The sequence below is a fragment of the Montipora capricornis genome, chromosome 4, assembly GCF_036669925.1.
Source record: "Montipora capricornis isolate CH-2021 chromosome 4, ASM3666992v2, whole genome shotgun sequence".
Lineage (NCBI taxonomy): Eukaryota > Metazoa > Cnidaria > Anthozoa > Scleractinia > Acroporidae > Montipora > Montipora capricornis.
In genome coordinates, this window is record NC_090886.1 from 53,961,619 (window position 1) to 53,983,789 (window position 22,171).

Sequence of the window (22,171 nt, forward strand, 5' to 3'; positions counted from 1 at the left end):
CAATGTCGTGTCCTTGCAGTACGTTCCGAAATACAGTCTTTCTTGCTTGGTCCCTCATCTTGCAAACCCTCTCCGTTTATCCTTTTTTTTTTTTTTGTTTTGTTTTTGTTTTTGTTTGTTTTTTTTTTTTGTTGTTTTTTTTTTTTTTGGGGGGGGGGGGTGGGTGGGTGCAGGGATGGCGCAGTGGTGAGAGCACTCGTTTTCAACTAATGTGGCTCGGGTTCGATGCCCTGACTCAGCGTCTTATGTGGGCTGTGTTTGTTGGTTCTCTACTCTGCACCGAGAGGTTTTTCTCCGCGGGTACTCCGGTTTTCCCCTCTCGTCATTTGACTTGATTTGCGTTATTTGTACCCAATTAGTGCTCGCGAGCGCTAGAACGACAAGACACTTAAATAAAGTTCCTTTCCTTTCCTTTCCCTTTGCAAGCAAAGCGCTTTTTCCTCAGCGATCTGAACTGCACTTTCGGTGCCAGTTATGACCCAGTTCAAGTACGAGGATCACTGTCGTTATATTTAAAAAGTGAGGCGTAAAAAACTCCAATAACTTCTGAACCATTTCAAAAACCCGCAAAGGTTCATTCTCAAAATCATGGTGGTATATCCTGTGGTCCCTTTAAAAGTAAGTTCTCATCCAGCAAATAACTTTAATTTGAAAGTGAGTAAATACACTTGGAGAATAGGGTTGTCCACCAGATGCTCCAAATTTTTTTTTTAAATAGTTGGTCCAAATATTCAAGAAAAATGCTCAAAAGTCAGTTTCTCCAAAATTTTAACGTTGGTTTTCGTACATTTTCTACAAGAAGTGGCTAATTTTCTAAAAACAAACTGTGTGGTCTGTGATTCTTATCACAAAGCATGTTTGAGTATGTTGCGAAAGAATTACTTAGTCGCATCGCCTTGGTGTCATGTTCCATTGTCCACCATTTTCATATTCACCGGCCTTAGTAGGTCTGTATAGGGAAAAACTATGCCCGAGGTCTCGAGTAGGGCCCAAGGCCGCAGGGCAGCACTCAAGATTTCCCCTGAACGAACCGACCAAAACTGGTGAATAACCTGTTTATTTTTTTTTCCTAAAAAGATGTGCTGGCTGGGAACCATTGCTAAAGGCTGGCCTACGATACTTATTATCAAAAATGAAATATCAGGCAATACCGCAATGATCGGTTGATTCTGTTCACAATATCTATTAATTTGCAAAGCAACACTGTTTACTTTTAAAAGGCTTCAAAAACTTTATGTTTTGAAGCTCATCGCACAAGCTCACGCAACCAGGGCTAGGATTCCACCCGGGCTGACGGGCAAGATAGAAAAAATCCGCCCCTTCCAGAGCCAATCGGATTGCAGGATTCGCAGAATTCCGCCCGCTCACGCATTGAGGAAAATAAATAAATAAAAAGAATCACGTTAATAAAGTTTATTCAGATTTTAAGAGACCGTTCAGGAAATATCGAAGCCTGTGGGCCCTGCATCGACTCATACTAATACATGGAAAGCAAGAAAGGAGAAATTTAAAGACGTTTGCAGACAAGGGCGTTCGACTTCATCTTTTGAAAGAACTTGTTGAAAGGCTGGATAACTTTATCCGGTGGATAAGTCACTACCCGACAGTATAGATCCGTACGAAAGTTTCAGTATTAGCTCATGAATATGCACACTCTGAGCACATGTGTGTTAAGGCGTTTATGAAAACCTGTCACCTTTTAACGTGGAGTATATTTTATAATCTGGATAGTGACTTATCCACTGGGAAAACGGAGTTATCCTGCTTTTGAACATCTGGAAAGAGATCTTTGTAAATCGCGTATGGGCATAGTGCTCAAGAAAGTATCTTCAAAGGTACAACACCTACAGTGTACAAAAAGGATTGTGTGCATTACTGATCAGGTTTTTTAAATCCCAGTTCCAAGATTACTTATTTGAGTGGTAGTGAGGCGCGAGACATACGGTCTTTCTGCCTGTTGAATGAGACCATTCTATAACATGTCATGCCCATGTTGACAAACCATGAAACACTTGCAGGTATAAGGCTGCCCTTTTGGCTAGGCATTACAACAAAAACGCCAGTGGTGCCATTATCTCAACTATCCCTATTTCGTCGCTAGGCTTCATCCGCTTGCTGTTTTCACTGACGTCGGGGTTTTCGACGTTGTCACGGGTTGTCATAAATACAGCTTTATAAGTTCATCACTGACAGCAGACGGGGTGAGAACTCCGAGATCGGTGAAGAGTAGTGTAATGTAAGAGGGTGGGGTGTAGTCCACTACTGGATGATTTCCATTGCATGATGAAACCTCTGAGTACTGGAAAACGAATATTAAATCAGTAATTAAAAAAAAACAAAAAAAAAAACATGTAGCCATCGCCAGACTTTGCTGCATTGCAAAGCTACGTTGTGAGGAAAGACAGCAACTGGAGCACAACTCAGAAAAAGCCCGCCAAAACAATAATGGTCGATATCTTCACGATTTTACAACTGGTTTAACAAGTTTTGCTGGTTGAAATGTTAATCAACCAAACAAACTTAGCACTGCCTTTCCCAACAGCTAAACACATTCACACATAACGAAACCGACCTGAAACGGTCACAGCCCGAAGCTGTGAGGGAAACTTGATTCACAAAGCTCACCTTGAATGAGTTAGGTACATCTTCTTGATTAAGTGGATACAGTCGAACAAATTTAAAACTTTCCGCCACTACATAAAAAGGTTTATTGACTGCCTTGGTCACCACTGCCATTTGATAAGTACCAACCTGATTTAAACAGACCACAAAGTCACACAATCCAATCTTGGCATAAATTACTGATTAATGCATGGCCAAATCTGCAACTTGATAAACTTCCGAAAGTAAATGCTCCCTGTAACAACTTCTTTATCCTATTCATTAGGTCGTGCCAAAATGCAAAGGGTCCAATAAATTAGAAGTCCCTTCATCCCAATAAAGAAAAAACAAAAGAAAATTTCCCTTAATTATTACAGATGTATATCTGATATAGTCTATTTTTCTGGCCATGAACATGCTTTGCCGATATGAAAACCGGGAAGTAATTTGTGTAGGTACAACAATTAAGGGAATATTGTTAACGTTACATTCAGATTGCCTCCTTATACTGACTCATTGCCCCCGCAGGGTTTTGACCTCTCAGAGGCAACCTAGAAGCCCCCGTGTAAAAGGGGAAAATAAGTAAATTAATATGTAAATCGTTAGATATTGAACAGGGGAAAGCAATCTCGATTTGCTCAACCGAGCGCGCAAGGTGGTATCGGGATTGTTCACCGAGTTCGCGAGGTGTTCTGGTTAATTCTCAGTGAGTCACGAGACAGAAAGTCACAAGGAGCATCGACATAGCTTCCCTGCTAGCAGAGGTCTCTCACGGCGAGGCCAAAATCATAAACAGGGGCGACGATTTGTTAGACACAACTGAAAACAGAAACAGGGGCGACAGACTCGGCCACAAACTGCTCGACGCAACCTCAGAAAGCAAAATCATAGTCTCAGTATCAACATTTTCAAACATTCTTAGATCATTTTTACAACAGTTATTCACAGATAATAATAATTAGTGATCCGAATATAATAAGCGAGTTTTGTTCCTATTTTATGGTATTTCAAGGTACCGTGGAAAGAACCACAGGGATAAAAAAGATGACTATGAAAGACGACCATGACGATGACGAAATGTTGCCTTCTAGTCATTGAATGTTCCGGCGGCCCCGTTCCTGTTTTACTATCATAGTTTCAAGGCATTTTCCAAAATTACATGTATGTAAATTGCTTTTCAATTGATAGCGCATCAAATAAACATTGATGGAAATTAAAAATAAATGCTGATTGTCGTTGACCATCCTTTCCTTGTATCTTTCACTTTCATTTACCTACCTAATTACAGTGTACATGTGCAGCACATATGAACTGGAAAACACCTCAACTGCCATCTGTATTATCTTAGGCGGGGGCAGATGTAGTTAAAACTATTACTAGTTGTATGTCACATTCTGGTAACCAAAATAATAATAATAATAATAATAATAATAATAATAATAATAATAATAATAATAATAATCCAACATCTTACTTTGTTGATGATACCTCCACTTTCAACCACTCCCTCTGCACCCACCAGGACTAAATCAACCTTTTCCATAATGTACCTATAAACAAAATATTGCACTCACTTTATACCTTGGAGGCCAAAACTGTTCAATTATCATTGATGCATAGTCTTCTCAGTAAGGCGGGAAGGCGTATGCACATATTATGAGTGTGCAAGAAGTATGGTTATAGTTTAGATTCTCTATACCACCTTTTTCATAGTTTGATGATACCTCTTTCTACTTCTGGCAATTCAGTATGGGTGTTGCAAGTTATGATAAGCATCTTTCTAAAACTGATAAGTTTCAGAAAAAGAGCAGTTTATTTGGGCCTCAAGGAGGTAAGGAGGCCTCAGCTAATAAGTTATGGAAAACCAACACAACTTTTACTGAAGGCCCTTTGGCAGATCTCATACCACACAGTAAAACAAAATTGCCAAGGAATCGTGGTCATTCCTATGTACTTCCTTAGATTAGAACCGAACGTTTTTTAAAAACTCTCTTTTATTAATACAATTTACTTATGTGTCTTTTAAAATCTATTTGATTTTATGAAAAACTGTAATCCAGAACGTCTTTTTTTGAAATTAATAAAGATCTTTATTGTATTTATTGTCATTTATTCATCTTCTGGAGGAAAATTTAAACATTCAAATTGGCAGAGGCTCTGAAAGAACTTCGTTCAAAACTAGGCCTAAATTTTAAAACAAAATTTGAAATATATTGCTGTTGAAAGCTTCGCAAATTCTTACCCTACAGCAGAGTCCAAAATGACCGTTGATGGAATCCCAAATTCTTTCAATTGGTCTTGCATTGTACAGCTGAAAGAGAAGGAGGAATATCTGCAGGTAAAACCCAACTCTAAGGTGATTTTTCAATCTATTACTAGGCTTTGGAAACATGACGTAGTCTGTTTAAGTATCCTGAAATCTCAAATGCTCCTAAAAATTGCTACTGTATAATTCAAGCTCACACAGAGGTCCAAAGATACAGTCGACTCCCGATGACTCCAACCCTCACCAGCTCAAACGTTGCGCCAACTCAAACCAAAATCGATTTCCCCTGGATTTCCATCATACATTTACTGCAGTTTTACCCTTGGTAATACAAACCCTCAATACCTCAAACCTCCCACTAACTCGAAGCAATAATTATTTTCCTTTCCCTTCCCTTCAATAACTCAAATCACGCCCGTGAATACATGACAATTAAATAAAAACAAACAGTGTACTGCAACTGACTATTTCTCGAAAAAGTAAATGGCATGAACTCTGTTAGTAGTAGATCGACTTTGTTTGCTTTGAAAACCGTTTGCAAAGTTCCCAGTTCCTCGTCTTTAATACAACTTTAATACTCTACTTCCCCTGCTGCTTTGCTTTGTTTTGTTGCATGTTACCTTGCGTTCTGATTTCTACAGTAATTTAGAAATGAATTGGCCCCTTTTCACTTGATTAAAAATTATTGTGTATGAATAGAAAAACAGTAAACACTGTTTTTTCCTTATTTCGGGGCCTTTGTTTTCAACTCAAGATAACTTGAACCTTTTTAAATTTCCCTTGAAGTTTTGAGTTTTCAGGAGTCGACTGTATGTGAATCTAGAAAAACTCACCCTGATTTATCAGGGCAAGATTCTGTGATGTAAACATTTAAACGCTTCTTTTGCTGGTCAGCCATCTTCAAGATTTCCAACACAACTCTGGATCGTGAGTGTGTTAGAATTGTCTGAAAAAGATCCATGTTTATAGTGTACTTGTGTCAGCAAATACACAAATGTGTTGGTACCATTATCAACAATACACTGTCAATGCATTATAATCAGATAGAGTCAAAGTTGGTTTGATTTTAGCACAAACCAAAGGGTAGTTGACTGCCTTTTTTGGGGAGCAGGGCTGGCGCAGTGGTGAGAGCACCCGCCTTCCGCCAATGTGACCCAGGGTCGATTCCCGGATTCTATGCCACATGTGGGTTGAGTTTGTTGGTTCTCTACTCTGCCCAGAGAGGTTTTCTCCCGGGTACTCCGGTTTTCCCCCTCCTCAAAAACCAACATTTGCAGGCGTAGCTCAGTTGGCTAGTGCATGGCTTTTGGAGCAAGGGGTCCCCAGTTCGATCCTCTGTGACTTCAACGTCGGTTTCCACTTTCCTATGACCTGTGTAGCTATAGATTTTAAATATCCGTGAAACGGAGCACTGACAGATGGAGGGGGATAAAAGGTGCACCGTCGGCTTCCATTGATACCAGTTTCACAACTGAAGAAACTACCGACGTTAAAGTAAATTGACTTTACTTTGACTAACATATATCGTAAAGCGCTCAACTCAATCGATTGAGGAGCAATAACTATGACTACACAGAAGTTTAGGTTTCACGAGTAACCATCATTCTAATGCTACAGAACTGTTTCGTATGGTAAAAGTACCACACTCATCAGGCAGTTTTAACGACTTGTTAAAATTGCCTGATGAGTGTGATACTTGTACCATACAAAACAGGTCTGAAGCATTAAAACGATGGTTACTCGTGAAACCTAAACTTCTGTGAAGTCATATATATATATCTATATATAAATATTTTAAGAGGAAAAAAGGACGCAACTACATTTCCCAACAAGCCTGTTTCATGAATCGCTTCACTCTTCAGGGGTTTAATGAAGCGATTCACGAAACAGGCTTGTCGGGAAATGTAGTTGCGTCCTTTTTTCGCTCTGCTTCAACGTATTGAGCACTGTTCCACAAGAAAATCTACTTACAGACTCCCTATATATATATATATATATACATATACATATACATATACATATACATATACATATACATATAATCCTTCAACTTTAATCCTTCAACTTATGTATATATATATATATAGATAGATAGATAGATAGATAGATAGATAGATAGATAGATAGATAGATAGATAGGTAGATGTGTTTCTTTTTGGTTTTTTTTTTAAATATGTGCAATAGTGAGCAATAGCCTACAGAGGAGCCCCGACAAGGGCAGCTACCCGCTGCCTGTAAAGCAGACTTGGAAAAATTATTGTTAACTGAGCACAGGCAGCAGCTTTGTTAGTTCCAATGATCTTTAAAGCTTTCTCCTGGATATTATCAAGAAGGGCGTGATTGGTAGGTGAAGCATTCATCCAACACAGAGAAGAGTACTCCATGAAACTGCGCACTTGTGCTTTATACACAGTGGCTATATCCTTGGAATCCAGAATGCTTGAGATCTTACAGAGGGCAGCAAGGCTTTGGCCGTCAGTTTAAGATACCTTGGATATGTCCTATTCATTAATGAATGCATGATCATGGGCAATAGACTGTGCATTCATCTGGTACACAGTTCCCAACAAAGGCCATCCCTGGCAAACTCAGTTCTTGGCAACCTGTCAGAGGATTCTGAGTGTCTATCTAAGGCAAAATTTTAAAATACACAAAACAGTAAAGGAAAAAAAGCAATGTTATCACTAAAACATTGCTATCTTACCGCTCCATCTTTAATAAATGAATGGCAAAGTTTAGCAATTTTTGTCCTTGCAGAAGCAGCTCTTTTCAAATACAACTGTCCTGTTGACAAGTGAGTAGATCATTAATTGACTTATAATGATTACTAAAACAAGATGTCATTGATTTTGTCCAATTTTTGTGATGTCAGAGCAGAACCTGAAAAAATTGTACTTGCTAAGTTTGACCAACAGTTGACTTTAAAATTCTAATTTCGAACAAATGCCACTAAGTCAGAGCAGACACACATGATCTTGAAGCGTGTAACTTGCAACTCTTTTCCTTGGAACAAAGCTGGGGATTTTAGGATACCAATGTTTTGCCCAACTATGGACAAAAGTAAGATTGATGCTGTGCACGCGAGAAAATGTGTGAGGTACATTACATCCAAACAAGGAAAATTTTTACACTCAAAAAACCTCAGCTCTGAACCAGAGTTACCAGAGCAAAGAAGGTTGTTGAAATGAAGGTTGTTATAACCAAGGCACCAATCAAAACTGGACCACGTAAAATGAAAAATACACGTTGTAGTTGTTTACCTCCATCCAATGCAATAAACATGTGAACAAAGTTAATTAAATTGTTAGACATACTAGGGTCCATGTTAATTTCCTTTCTACCCCTTCCCCTTCACAAACTTGGTTTACCTCGTACAACAAGAACTCTCTTGCATTCTTGAAAGTCCTGTAAAACAGTATAATAAGTAAGAATAATAATATTCCATGAGCCTTGTTGGATATGAGTTGAAAATAACCCATCTTGAATCCAACACAGACTAAAATTTGCTTCCATAAATTTCCAGCTCTGAACTGATTCAGTTTTACAAGAAGACTGGAAGATGTTTTAATTTTAAGAAACAACATTCATGGAATCATTTTTCATTATTGTTAAGTCATATGGTGGAGGTGGTTATCACGTTAAATCGCTGCTGCCATGTTGGTGGATGAAAACAAAAGATCTCTCATCATCATTAGCTCCTTTTGTTCGTCCACCAGCAATAATATACATGTATGATTATTCTCCCGGGTATCAAAAATCGGAATTCTGTCTTAAAATGGGTAGGAAAATTAGCGATATTTGTATTTGTCTTAAACAGGGTCAGGGTATGAGGGGCTGCGCCATACCTCCCCACCCAGGGATATGTCGAGTACCCCCCCCCCCCCCGGGGGTTATTCTACACGATTTATATCATTGTTATCTACGTTTCTAGAGATTGGTTGCAAACCATCTCCACGTATAGATGAGTTGATAACCGAGCCGAAAGATCACTTGAACAATAATACGTACAGGGTTGTCAAGTGAAGCAAGTGTGATAAATCTGAGGAACAGTTCACATCCTGATGAAATAGAAGCTACTGAACCTTCTGTCTTTGTCAGGACATCAATCACTGACTTGAGATTTTCTCTCAGCTCAGAAAGGGTTTCAGCTGCAACAATTGAAAGAACAATAAAATCAATAAAGTTTTTCAAAATGCAAATGCATGGGTAGCCATTTTCATGTTTTTAATTCTCTCAAGCATAGACAAACAACGGTATTTAAACATGAACAGAAAACATTGTCATGCAAAAGTGCGGAAATTAAACCCTTGTCTAAATCTGTTTTCTTGTTTTTCTCACAGACTGAGAGATCACGATCAACGATTGAGTCATGCAATGAAGGACTATTTATTATATACATGCGTTAAAACTCATTTACTAGCCCTTTGCGATTTTTCTTCTTTGTGGCACTGGCCGCTTACCGGAGTTTTGGTTCATGAATTCCAGTAGCGTTTGTATGGCTGCTACCGCTGTTGACATTCCTGGATCGTCCACCATACATTTTTTAAAGAACTGCACCGCGGCTGTGCGTCACAAGAATGAACAACAATTACGAAAACCGTCTTTTTTATGCTCGAGAAATCCAAACTTTGAAAAAAACCTACCCTCGTTATCCATTTCCAACAGGCTTGTTTTGTTATCCATACACAACATACTCTTTGCCTTTAGAGTTTGTCACTGACCATCGGTTTGGGGCGCAAGCGCGACGCGCGAGTATGGCGAGCCACTCGTGCACGATGCCAAGAATCGATGATTAATAGCAACAATTCACCGAAGTGGAGGTGGCTAGTGATGCCTAGTGGTGGAGAAAACGTAGCCACCGACACTGAGGTGAATAGTCATTTTAGTATATACTCAAACAGGGAGATAATACAGCACAAAAAGATGATTTTAACTCATTAGACTTGTATTTTAGAGTTATTATGCCGTCGATCGTATATGGTATATCAGTATGGGGAGGTCTCACAAATAAGGAAGGTTTTAAGGCATTAGAAGCACTGCATTGTAGAGCTGCGAGAATTATCTTTGAGTTACCTTGGGAGATGTCTAATGCAGATGTTATGAAAAAGGCTAATTGGTCTTCTTTAGCCTTTATGTATAAAATTAGCTTAGCTAAGCTTATGTATAAAATCCACAATAACCTGACTCCAGACGCTATGTCAGATATTATTAAGAACAATAACATCAAGCGATATCAACTTAGGAAAAAACTGAAAATTGATGTCCCTCGTTTTAACACCAACTACATGAGGAACTCTGTAGCTCGTAGAGGAGCAATAGTTTGGAACAGGTTGGTTCCTCAACTTAATAACGATATAGACAATGTAAAGAAATACGCGATAATGGGTGCCAAGACGGTCAAAGGCTCTGCTACACCTAGATTTCGACTATATCTCCCCTCAAACATTAAACAGAAGGGAGGAAGATTTTAAGTATAATTAGTGTTAATAACTAGTCGATACCTGAGCACCACCTTGTATTTTAGAATTTTGAGCTTTTATCGTTTTAGACTTGTAAGTAGTAAGTAGTTATATGATTTTAGCTGGTGTATATCCTATTTATTTTCTAATTCATTAAGTTATCTTTCTTAATTATTTAGACACGACCCCACAAGCGAAGCATCGCTTTAAATATTTATCGTGTATAAATAAAGATTATTCATTGATTTATTCCTGCAAAGATTACAACATTTTTGGGCCCAAATTGCGCGCGAATTGCTCGGAGGTGAATAGCAAAGGATATCGGGAGTTTGAGTAGCCAATCAGCGCGCGAGTTCAACGCTATCCACTGTTTTAGTATATACTAAAACTTCATTTCTCTACAATGGAAATTTTTCCAAAATTAATTGTAATAATATAATGACGTTTTCCGCAATCCACAAGTATCTCTCCGTCGCGATCTCACGAATATCCTTCTCCAACGAGGCCCAGTTGATCTGCCAATCTTACTTTCCCAGAGTAAATACAGTCGAACCGCAAGCATCCGGACCTCGATTATCCCAGTTTTCATGCATATTAATTAGTCATATTTTATGATCCGCAGCAAAAACTTTTTCCCTCAAATCTGACAGATGCGTTTCGTGCTCACACGCGCCATAACTAAATGCAGTGCATTTCACTGAGCTCCCCGACAACTTGGAGAGCGATGAAGGCAAAAAAACGAAAATAATTGAAAGTGGCACATAATGAACTGCGTGATAAAGTCCTATAGCAAAGATCAGTTTTGTTTTTGGCTCATTAATATTCATATTTACACTTATCCGGACTCGCGTTTTTTGTAACCTGCGATCAAGCGTACTTTTCTTGAGACAGGGCGCTAAAAATTATCTTTTCGCACCATGTCTAAGGAAAAGTACGCCTGATCGCAGGTTACGTTTTTTGCGGACTATACACCATATTCCAAAATGGCCGTCATTTTAGCATTCTTCCGTTTCCATGCAAATTGGCCCTTATGGCCACAAACAATCAATCAATCAATTAATTCTTTATTTGATAAAGCAGATTAAAATTACAAAAATTACAAAGTAATAGTTGCATCGGCAGCTATCAGCTGGTGTGGACCTGCTATGTAAAACTTTTTAAAATACATGAAATAAAATATGGACTAAAACAATTACAATTACAATTACTCCATATGCCCAATTACAAGAAAGCTGCCATAGGGATAGGATAAGACATCTTGGGGAGACACTAAAGAGTGTATCCCATCTCTCTACATATCCCATAACAGTACTTCTGTAAGCAGGTATACATTAAAATTCAAAAGAATATTTAACCTTGAACGAGGCCATAAGGGCCAATTTGCATGGAAACAAAGAATACTAAAATGTCCATTTTGGAATAAGGTGTATTCAGCCAGTCTCCACGAGTCCGGATAATCGAGGTTTGACTGTACCAGCCATCAGAATGCAGACAGAGTGACACCCATGTGTCGTGTTAGCATCAAACAGGACCTTATTGGCTACTTGAACAAAGGGCTTCCGGTTTCCGTCTCGTTTTTGAAAACAGATATCTTCCCTTTAGCATTGGAGGTTATTCATTTGTTAAGATAAAATCTGATCAGTCAAAACGTCTTAGTCAATCGTCCTGCCTTGACTGTCATGTCGCTCGAAGAAGAGGAGAGCAAAATGGAAGTCTTAGCGCCAGCGAGGAAGTCGTCGCAATTGCAATTTGATGGTCTTTTGTCCATGGTTGGTGGTTTCGGTCGTTATACGTTTCTTCTGTATGCCTTCATGAGTGCAGTGTCTATACCCATTGGACTGCAGCAGCTTGTTCAAGTCTTCTACGGCGCTACTCCAAAGAATTTTACCTGTGTTTCCTTGTCGTCTTCGCAAATTAACGAGTCATGTCAAGTGCGAAAATGTTGTTCAGATTGCGTCAAATATGACTTTTCTGGCCATCTTACTAGTGCAGTCACTGAGGTCAGTCAACTTGATAGCCATCTTAACTCTAAGTGGTGTGAGGCCGAATAAGGAAGGATATTATTGTCATGACGCGAATTGTTTTTTCCCCGGTTTAAAACTGTAGCGCAATATATCTGATAGCCTGTTGTGATGTCGCAATCCATTCTGCGAGTGAAACAGCCATTCGGCAGCCACGCCGACAGAGTCTTTAGTGGCAATGAGTTGAAATAACGAGCCGGATTTTTATTGGATTGATTGAATGTGGCTCTGTGTTCTCTAGTTTAGCCTCTGAGAGTTGGTAGTGGGTAACTTTGGTAGACACATAAATATGGCCAGTCTTACTGCTATCGTTAATTCTTGCTAGACTACTTTTATTGAATTAGCAACCTACGCTCATTAAAAACGCATCCTCTTTGAAACCATTTTTCTGAAAAAGACGCCATTCCTTGGCTTTGTTACCAAGTCAGCTCGCTTATCATTGACTCGATCAACAAAAAGCTCGGTATTGAAGGTCTTGATTGTTTCAGGGGGGAGGGGGGGTGGTGTTTTTATTGACTGCTCCTATCTCGTGAATATGTTTTCCGTTAAAAATTTGACCTATTTGTAGAGTAAGTTTAATTCAAAACTTTCACTCATATCTATACCCTATCTCGTACGGCATATTTGCGATAAACCCAGTGAAAACTTAGTTTTCAAGTCTAATTTTGCGTTCTTCCCTTGTGGGTACAGATCTCTGATGTCCACTGAAAATCAAGTGTTCAATTGAGGGAAAATTTGCAAAAGTAGCAAATTTGATGATATTCGGTTTCTCTGCTCTGTTTATTTTAGAATTATTTATATCTGAGTTAGAACGCTTTTAAAAAATACGCGGATTCTTCAGGGGCACCCAACGACCAATTTGTTGTAAAATGTATTATTATACCCCAGTTAATGAAAATAAATGTTATTAAGGCATTTTCAGGTGTTTTTCAGTGTTGCTGGGAAAACATTATCTGTTCCTTTTTCCCAGCAAGACACATAAGAAATTTCCCAGCCAGCTAGATAAAATTGGTTGGTTTCCCAGCCAGCTGATCAAATTTATTTCCCAGCCAGGAATTCCGCGCGCTTTCAAATCCCTCGATCCAAAACGACCGAACAAAGGCGCCAAACCGGGACAAAACAGGTTTTTTTCCGCAAGCGCAATCACTCTGACCAGCCGTCGTATGTTTGTGACTACTCTCTGGGAGAGGGAAGGGGTTCTTTTTTTTTTTTTTTTTTCAGTCGTCCTCAGTCTTCAGAGTTGCTATAGCCAGCTCGGGTTGAAATGCTAGAAAAAGTCAGCAATTCCCAGGCAAAACCTCTATCAATAACAAAATTTCCCAGCCAGCTCATCGAAACACCTGTATTTTTGCCAGCCAGCAAGATTCCTCTGGGGAACAGATAATGTGAGGAACAGATTCGTTGGGTGCCCCTGATTCTTCAGTTCAGGTTTCTAATAATCGTCCAATTTCTTTTTGGAGGACCGTTAAAACAGAAGCCAGCCAGTGTGCGTCAATAAAAAGAGCAACATCTTGTCATAACGGTACATTCATAGAAGTCTTCTGCAGTCGTTGGAGTTATCCTCTTAACGTATTTCCTTCTGAGGTAGCTCATTAAATATAATTATTGTTTATGGAACTGATGAGTGAAACAAGTGAAACGGTTGTTTTAAACGGACGAATAAAGCGTTTAAATATTTATTATCATCTCTTTTTGTCAGTGGGACCTCATTTGCGACAGGAAACACCTGAAAGCGGCGACCCAATCTGTATATATGGCAGGACTGTTAGTCGGTTCAGTTGTCTTAGGCACTCTGTCCGATCACTTGGGGCGCAAGACTGGTGTTTTTCTTAGCATTTTTCTTATGGTGAGTAAATAAATATTGACGATAACGACGATGATTACAATGACTACAATGAAGACGATGGCGAGGATTACAACAATGGTGACGACAATGACGATTGATGACGACGACGAAGATGACGATGACGATGACAATGACGGCCACAAGAGCAATAATTTTGAAACGATGACGAATAATAACAACTAATGTTGACTATATCTATGCTGAGGACGATGACGTCAATGATTGCGATGATGACGATAATGGCCCAGTGGTTAGGGCGGTTGCCTTGAGACCCGGAGATCCCGGGTTCAAGACCCGCTCTGATCACTCGTCGAATTTGTTCCTGGAAGTCCCTGATTCAACTTCCCAGCTGCACTTGTAAATAGCCAACTGGTTTGCCTCCGGTCAGTTGGGATTCTTAACAGTTGTTGTTGTTCTGTTCCGTCGTTTCGTTAACTGTGTTTCATTGGCCCTGAAAAGCCCCCATGGGGAGCGGTCAATTAAGTATGTATGTATGTATGTATGTATGTATGTATGTATGTATGTATGTATGTATGTATGTATGTATGTATGTATGTATGTATGTATGTATGTATGTATGTATGTATGTATGTATGTATGTATGTATGTATGTATTCTAAAGTACAGGATACTATGATGATGATGATGATGATGATACTTATAATCTGTGTTTCAGTCTGTGTCCGGAACAGTATCCGGCGTAGCTGACTGTCTCTCACTATTTTCGTTATTCCGTTTCTTGGCCGGCGCTGGAACAGCGGGATGCCTTCTTGTACGGTTTGTGTACTGCATGGAGATCGTTCATATTAACCAACGCACTGCTGGAGGAATGGTCAACAACATGTTCGTCAGTCTTGGATTTATTTTATTGTCATTGCTGGCTTATCTTATCCGTGAGTGGAGGTACCTAATGTTAGCCGTGTCCTTATCAGGCGTACCGCTGCTGCTGTGTTGGTGGTAAGACAAGTGCACTTTATATTGCACAAGCTCACAATACCCGGCCGAGGCCATGGTTGGACGAGAGTTACTCACGCTGCATCGTTTCCACGGTCTTTCCTCTCTGCCTCCCTTATCGTTGAGGAAAGGGAGGCAGAGAAGAGAGACCCTGGAATCGAGGTTGTCCCTCACGATTCGTAAACATGTTTGGAAGCTTTCTTCTTGCAGCTTGTTATCTTTCGCAGCAGATAGTTCATCTAAGAGAGAGAAGTGATCCTCGCACGTATGTGGACAAGATGGTTTCAACGGGATTCGAACCTGTGACTCATTTGATGTCTCAGATACTTTATGTTCCATAAAATCAAAAAAAAATTTCTCATATTGACTTTAGCTTTTGGCCAAAGTGATTTTTGAAAAAAAAGTGAACTTCATTTGCTTTTTCGCCTCTTAATGGGGATCTGATTTGTACCCTTAAATTTTAGTTTTTCTGGCTTAGCATCCGCTGAGAATTGGGGAGAGTTTAAAAGAACAGGAGTCGCATTTGATTCACGCCTTGAAGAGTTCTTCTGTCAGAAACTCAAAAACGGTTATCGGAGTATTTCAGATCGGAATTAATCAAAAGGAATTTATTCTTATTGCAAATAATCTCTAGAGGTTGTTAGTAACAGACCATTTTCGAATTCTCACGGCTGGACTGGATCTAGCATGAGATGGAGGCTAATGCGGGCAAATCTTTTCAAATGCGAATTAATTTCCCCTCATTAGCCTCCATTTCATGCTAGATTCAGTCCAACCGTTAGAATACGAAACTGGCCTATTAAGGGCCCACAGACGGATTTTTCGCTCGTTGCTGAGGAGGTGAAATGTTACTTCCGGTAACTGACGTCATCATATTATGAGCTGACAAGAAAACCCACTCACAAGCAAAAGTCACCGCACAAACTGTTGTTTCCATCGAAGGTTTTTCCTCGCCCTTCCTCGCGCTCGTTCTCAGATCAACTGCGCATGCGTAAACGAACTGACTTCCGGTTTGAGGAAAAAAGCTTAAGTTCCGGCGGTTTTTAATTGAATTAAATTTTTTTACATGGCACGTTTCACCCCCAAACACAAAATATGGCTAAGCATTGATTTTTTAAAATCATCTTTTTTGAAAAAGTTATGGGTATTTCAGTATCGTTTATGTCTTTAAAAAGAACATTTTTCAAAATAAAAAGAAAACCATGCTTGGCTGGATGCAAAAACGAATACTAATTATCAAACCATCGATTAAATACCCAAATTGCGTAGCACGGAGACAAATTTATAGTTTTCTTTTATTGGTCACGTGAACATGGGCGTGGTATGATGACGTCATATTTAGGGTCATTGGCTTACATAAGTTGGAAACTGACCAAAATAATGCCACATTCTTTCAAATTACTTAACTATTACATCCTTAGCAACGCACTCCAAAAAATACGTCAGTGGGCCCTTAACATAGGGGGAAACTTCATCATAATATATAATTTCACCATCCAAAACAGACTACTGCCGATGGGTATAAGATCACTTTGCTGTGACAATGATTTCGCCTCTTCTCATGTTGTTCTTTATGGTCAGGTACATTCCAGAGACTCCACGTTGGTTGATAGCTAAGAACCGTTTAGAAGAGGCTCATCAACTTCTCTTGAACTATGCAAAGAAAAATGGCAAGCAAGTCGACTCCACCCAACTCAAACACGCTATCCAGGAATTCAAAAAAGAAGCTGATAAAAATCGATGTGAAACCAGGAAGAGCTATGGGATACTGGACATGATCAGGACTACGAAGCTCAGGAAAAGAACCATCATTTGTGGCTTTAATTGGTAATTGTGGCAACGAAAAACTAATTGCCCCCGTGGGGATTTTGCCTGGAGGCAAAATCCCGAGGAGGCCTCGTTGTAACTTGCGCGTATGTAGAGTTACAGTGATATGCTGTTACATATCTGCATGGTATACCACAAAAAACTCTCGATTTGCAAGAACTAGCTAAGCGCACGGAGTAAATGGGTAATGATGACGTTTTCACAGCAAATGCTCGCAAGTAAATCTTGGGTACTGATAACGTTGAGCAGAAAACGACCGAGAGCATGGTCCCTGGGAAAGTAACATCACCATCAAGGATGTATCTCTAATCGGAAATCTTCATTTACGGGTATTTTAAAAGAAAGAGAAAGCTTTTGTCCGCCTTGGTCCTAAGTCCGTTTTTTCACAAAGGTGTCGTCAAGTGACTAAATTATCTCACGAGAAGGATAATTAATCCTTTGGTTTGATTAGGAGACGCTAGATGATACAATTGGGGAAACAATTTGTCAATTGACGAACATAGTACAAGCACGCACGAAGTTTTTTCGGGAAGTCGGATTTGTCAGACTCAAATCACTGTTTAGAGATAGAGAGACTCAGTCTACAACAAGCAAGTGTTGTTAGAAAACGATTGAAGACAAACATTAGTGATTCTTAAAGTGTTTACAAGGCAAAGGGAAACGATCGGTGTAGTGTAAACTATGACTAGTGTGCATAATTATGCAGAGGATATAATAAAACGTCAATCCTACAGTTTGAAAAAAACGTAAAAGCGTGTACCTTGTACTATGTTTTGCACTACTCTGTTCTGCTTTTTGTTCTAGGTTTGTAAATGCCTTAGTGTTTTTTGGAATCAGCCTGAATGTTGGAAATTTGGCTGGAGATATGTACCTGAATTTCTTCATCTTGAGCATTGTTGAACTTCCAGGCTCTCTCTTGATGTGGTTCTTTATGGCAAGGTATTCTATTGTTTTGCTTTTAAAACACCATCAAACTTATACTATCCTGCCTTCTGCCGATAAACGGTAAAGGTAAAGTCACTGCTTACGAGCCAGAAGGCCCATCAGGCCGGCGCTTATCTCCGGTTTCAGTAGCATTAAGCGACTAGGAGTATTTATACTCCCCCCTGGATGGGATGCTAGTCCATCGCAGGGTTACCCCCAGCATTACGCCGGTACCCAATTATACACCTGTGTGGAGAGAGGCACCGTGAGAACAAAGTGTCTTGCCCAATAACACAACGCAATGTCCCTGGCCAGGCCCCGAACCCGGACCACTCGATCCGAAGTCGAGCACACTAACCATGAGGCCACCGCGCCTCCCGCCGATAAACGTAATAGTCCCTTTTGTATCTTATAATGTCCCCAGACATCCCACATGACTCAGCTTTGGTTGCCCTTGACCCAGAAGAGGTCATGCAAGAAATTGTTGACCGTTTCTCTGCAGCCGCAACTGACTTTGGTTGAAAAGCAACAGAACTCCTCTACCAGCCCCCACCTGATGAGAAGACTACTGAAGACTTTCAGTCGAGCATACTGGTCAATGAGTGGCGCTGAAAACCATCGAATCCTTTACCTACCTTGGCAGTACAGTAACTGCTACAAACTCATCAGACCTGGAGGCGGACCGAAGGATCCAAAGCGGCCACAAAAGCCTATGGTGCTCTGTACAAGCCTCTCTGGTCATGCCATGACATCCGGCTCCCAACAAAGATCAACGAAGATCGAAGTGTACAATGTTGCTGTCCTTCCATAGGCCACTTCAGAAAATACCATAATTCTCTTTGTTTGTCCCCCAAAATTTTGAAAAAGTATTGTTTTTGTTTTCTCTTGGGACCATTTTAAGTTCCAAGAGAAACTTGAAACAATGCTTGTGCAAAATTTGGGGGGACAAACAAAGAGTAATATGGTATTTTCTGATGTGGCCTATGTCTGCTGTACTCTGTTGAATGTATGGCCCTCTGCCGGAAGCTGCTGCATATTAAGTTACAGCATAAAGTGCCAGAAGTAGAGGTTCTGAGACAAGCTGTTACGGATAGCGTGGAAGCCCTTATAACAGCCGCTCAGTTAGGATGGGCTGGACACGTGAGGAGGATGCCAGATGAGCGCAAGCCCAAACTGCTGCTCTATGGAGAACTGCAAATGGGAAAAAGGAAAACTGAGATTCAAGGATGTATTAAAACGCCACCTGAAGAGAAGTGGAGTGGACTTTGCCCACTGAGAGGAACAGGTCCTGGACCGACATAAATGGCGAACTGTGGTGCGCAACTCGCGTACCAGAGTGGAAGAGAGCAGACGAAGTGACCACGAAAAGGCACACATGAGAAGACACTGTGTTCCGGACCACGATAACTTTCCTTGCGACAGCTGTGGACGCCGATGCCGCTGAAAGGCGGCCCTAATGGCCCACAAACGAGCCTGACGAACATAACTGCCAAAAGGACGGTGCCTACTATTGTTATTGCGCATATGTTCTGCGAATCTCGAGATACTCGGATTTCCTATGGGTGGTGTTTATTACACGGAGATATTTTTGCGCGGTTTAAAACCATGCGGAGAAAGCAGAACTTAGCAAGTGATCTTGGTATCCGAAAAGAAAATTGGGCGTAGCCACGCATTGTTCAGAGACAATTAAGCTTCAAATTGGAAAAGAATGCCATATGTTGCTTTGTATTTTTAATCTTTTACAAATATTGTTGATCAATTATCTTCGAAAAATGCGGGGTTACTCCTAATTTCCTTTTTGGATTTCAATAACACTTGTTAAGATCTGCTTTTCCCGCATATTCAGTAAACCGCGCAAAAATACCTTTGAATTAGTAGGCACCGTTCTTAAAAACTGAAATCCGGATATCGTATTTCCAGCATTTTCATTGGTTCGCCGGATTCAGGCTATCAGGCTATCCCATCTGGAGCTCAGATCTTTTCCGAGTTTCCAATGGACGCACTTTTCAACCACATATAGATCATGACGTAATCTTGCTTAAGTTTTCGATGTACAGAATGAAATAATACAGATTTGTGACTGTCAGTCGCTAAAGTGTTTTATCTTTGCTCTTTTTTTGCAGATTCGGACGTCGTATCACTTACGCATCCTTCATGGTATTTGGTGGTCTTGCAGGGATACTGGTTATAGCCGTCCCTTCTGATGAAGGTTGGTATCGATGTGGTAACGTGGTGTTGCCGCAGGAAAAGTCCGACTCAGATTATGCGGTTTTTTGCGTAATTGCGTGCACCTAAAGCTATTCCCTGACGCCGCTCAAGTCAATCTTTGACAGTGCAAAGTACGAGTTGCGCGTATATTAATAATAATAAATTTCATTGCCCTCTAGATTACCGACACATCGTCACAGCATTGGCCGTTATTGGAAAAGCATGCATCGTGGCCACATTCCTGTGTATTTATGTGTTCACTGTGGAATTGTATCCTACCGTTATCAGGTAAGAGTCTCGTATTGGACACAATCATACTTAGCCATCTTTATGTTGACAGCTAACCCTAAAGTTAAGCAGTGTGTCGTGTTTAATAGGATGTCTGAGCTTGCCTTCCTCTTTTTATTCGTCGAGTTCGGCTTTCCTCAGAAAAGACCTCCACAACCTCTTTGTATGAACAAAACGTAAATTCACTAGGAGTGTGAAGGCCTCCAGTTCACGTCGCCTACCACATTGCAATGTGGTATATATGTTGTGGTTTGAATTTTTTTAAAACCAGATCTTTTTTTTTTGCAAACCAGTTTAAATTTTTTAAACTTTTTTTTTTAACCCATTCACCCTAAACCGGCCTAAACCGGCCATACTTAAGCCGTGTTTACACTCAACGTTAATTATGATCAACGGAAGTATAATTCTGGCTATCATACTCCATTCAATTTTATTCAATTATGGTTCTGTTCACATCTGCGAAAAAAATTCAAATACAATAGGATAACATCGCAGGGTAAGACAAAATGGCGCTGTATCTCACACCTCCTCCACACATCCATAAACAGAGAAGCAACTCCGCCTTTCCGCTGCCCGCCCCGCCGGAAACAAGGATCGATCTGGGCCTAAACAATTAACAAAATGGAGCAACATATGATAACTCGAAGGAAACTGGTTACGGGAGCTCTTCACCGGAAACAACACTGAAAGTATTTCCAAAACAAGAACTGTTTCAAGTCTTGTCCCAAGCACAGTCGAATTACGGAAAAGTGGCTACAAGAAATTATGTAGAAATCAGCCAAAAAGTTGTCAACACACCCATTCCATGTACAGAAAAGGCCAACAACCAATGGCAGTTCCAACATTCCTCTCTTTGACAGAGATCGACTTGATGGTAATGCATCTGTGACAAAATAACGGCAAGATACCGAGTTTTTGTTAGTTTGCTTTTTTTGCCTTTCAAGTGTTATAAAGTTCGACAAGATACATGTGGGAATTTAACACAAAGATCACAATCGTTGATGCTAGTCTTAAGTGTCAGCTGACGTTAAGCTGGAAGTGTGTTACTGTGGCCGAGTGCTATTCAAATATGTTAAAATGGCAGTGTTCCAAGAAAATTAAGGAGGCTCATCGAAATGGTTTCTCCTTTTTCAAACAAATAAACATATTCTGTCCTTAGATACAGTTAGGGTAATCATATCAAGACGAAATTTGGCCAGGGTATTAAGTACCCATCGCAGATTTCTCACATTATATTTTCCTCCAAAATGACGTTACCATGACAACGATATTAGGCATTTCTTTGAGCCTTAAAATCAACATATGTTGTCTTTTTTGAAGAAACAGGACGGTGAAATTTTCCCATTCAGCGTCACCAGATAATGTTGGAAATACTCTCTAAAATATTTAAAATTCAAGAAAATCTGTAGGCCAGTTTTTCGGAAAAATCAGTTTTTTTGAAACGTGTCTCTAACTTTTTTTTTCACCTACAGAATTTTTTTAAATTTACAAGACTAACATGCAAAAACTGAAAAAAATTCACTGTCCGGAAGCAGAGATATAAACGAATAAAGTTGCAAAATCAAGAAAAATGAGGGGGCTGCAAGATCAGCATTTACGCATGTGTCACCCACTCATTCGAGTCCGCGCGCGAGTGGAGCTACAGGCCAACACAAACGAATTTAAGTGACCGTTAAACCGTTTGTGTAGAAGTTTCGTAGTTTCCGTGAATAGGAAATGTCTATTTATACTCCATATACGTAGGAATTAGGAGAAAGGTGTGTGAAATTTGCGGTAT

The 22,171-nt window shown here is 40.0% G+C and overlaps 2 protein-coding genes across 2 annotated transcripts in view; one reads left to right on the plus strand and one right to left on the minus strand.

Moving 5' to 3' along the window:
* Window positions 1-1,398: 1,398 nt before the first annotated feature.
* Window positions 1,399-9,557, minus strand: LOC138047471 (translation initiation factor eIF2B subunit alpha-like). Its single transcript, XM_068894337.1, has 10 exons — window positions 9,511-9,557; window positions 9,328-9,429; window positions 8,876-9,015; window positions 8,236-8,272; window positions 7,572-7,651; window positions 5,701-5,813; window positions 4,844-4,912; window positions 4,076-4,151; window positions 2,626-2,751; window positions 1,399-2,299 (listed from the first exon to the last, which is right to left on the minus strand). The coding sequence occupies exons 1-10, from the start codon at window positions 9,548-9,550 to the stop codon at window positions 2,159-2,161; spliced, it is 924 nt and encodes a 307-aa protein (XP_068750438.1). The 5' UTR covers window positions 9,551-9,557; the 3' UTR covers window positions 1,399-2,158.
* Window positions 9,558-11,382: 1,825 nt separating this feature from the next.
* The window catches only part of LOC138047470 (organic cation transporter protein-like), a 14,538-nt gene continuing 3,749 nt past the window's right edge, over window positions 11,383-22,171 (plus strand). Inside the window, exons 1-7 of the mRNA XM_068894336.1 lie at window positions 11,383-12,326; window positions 14,047-14,193; window positions 14,870-15,150; window positions 16,729-16,974; window positions 17,779-17,913; window positions 20,022-20,107; window positions 20,286-20,394. Of these exons, the coding sequence (XP_068750437.1) occupies window positions 12,006-12,326; window positions 14,047-14,193; window positions 14,870-15,150; window positions 16,729-16,974; window positions 17,779-17,913; window positions 20,022-20,107; window positions 20,286-20,394 (1,325 nt within the window). The 5' untranslated portion in view covers window positions 11,383-12,005. The remainder of the gene's footprint in view (window positions 12,327-14,046; window positions 14,194-14,869; window positions 15,151-16,728; window positions 16,975-17,778; window positions 17,914-20,021; window positions 20,108-20,285; window positions 20,395-22,171) is intronic.

Bases quoted from the DNA above. Each gene is read 5' to 3' on its own strand.
- LOC138047471 (XM_068894337.1), bottom strand. From the start codon at position 9,550: ATGGATAACAAAACAAGCCTGTTGGAAATGGATAACGAGG. The intron at 4,913-5,700 runs GTGAGTTTTTCT...CTTCTCTTTCAG, and splicing joins TCTTGCCCTGATAAATCAGG to CTGTACAATGCAAGACCAAT. The intron at 2,300-2,625 runs GTGAGCTTTGTG...TTCGTTTTCCAG, and splicing joins ATGTACCTAACTCATTCAAG to TACTCAGAGGTTTCATCATG.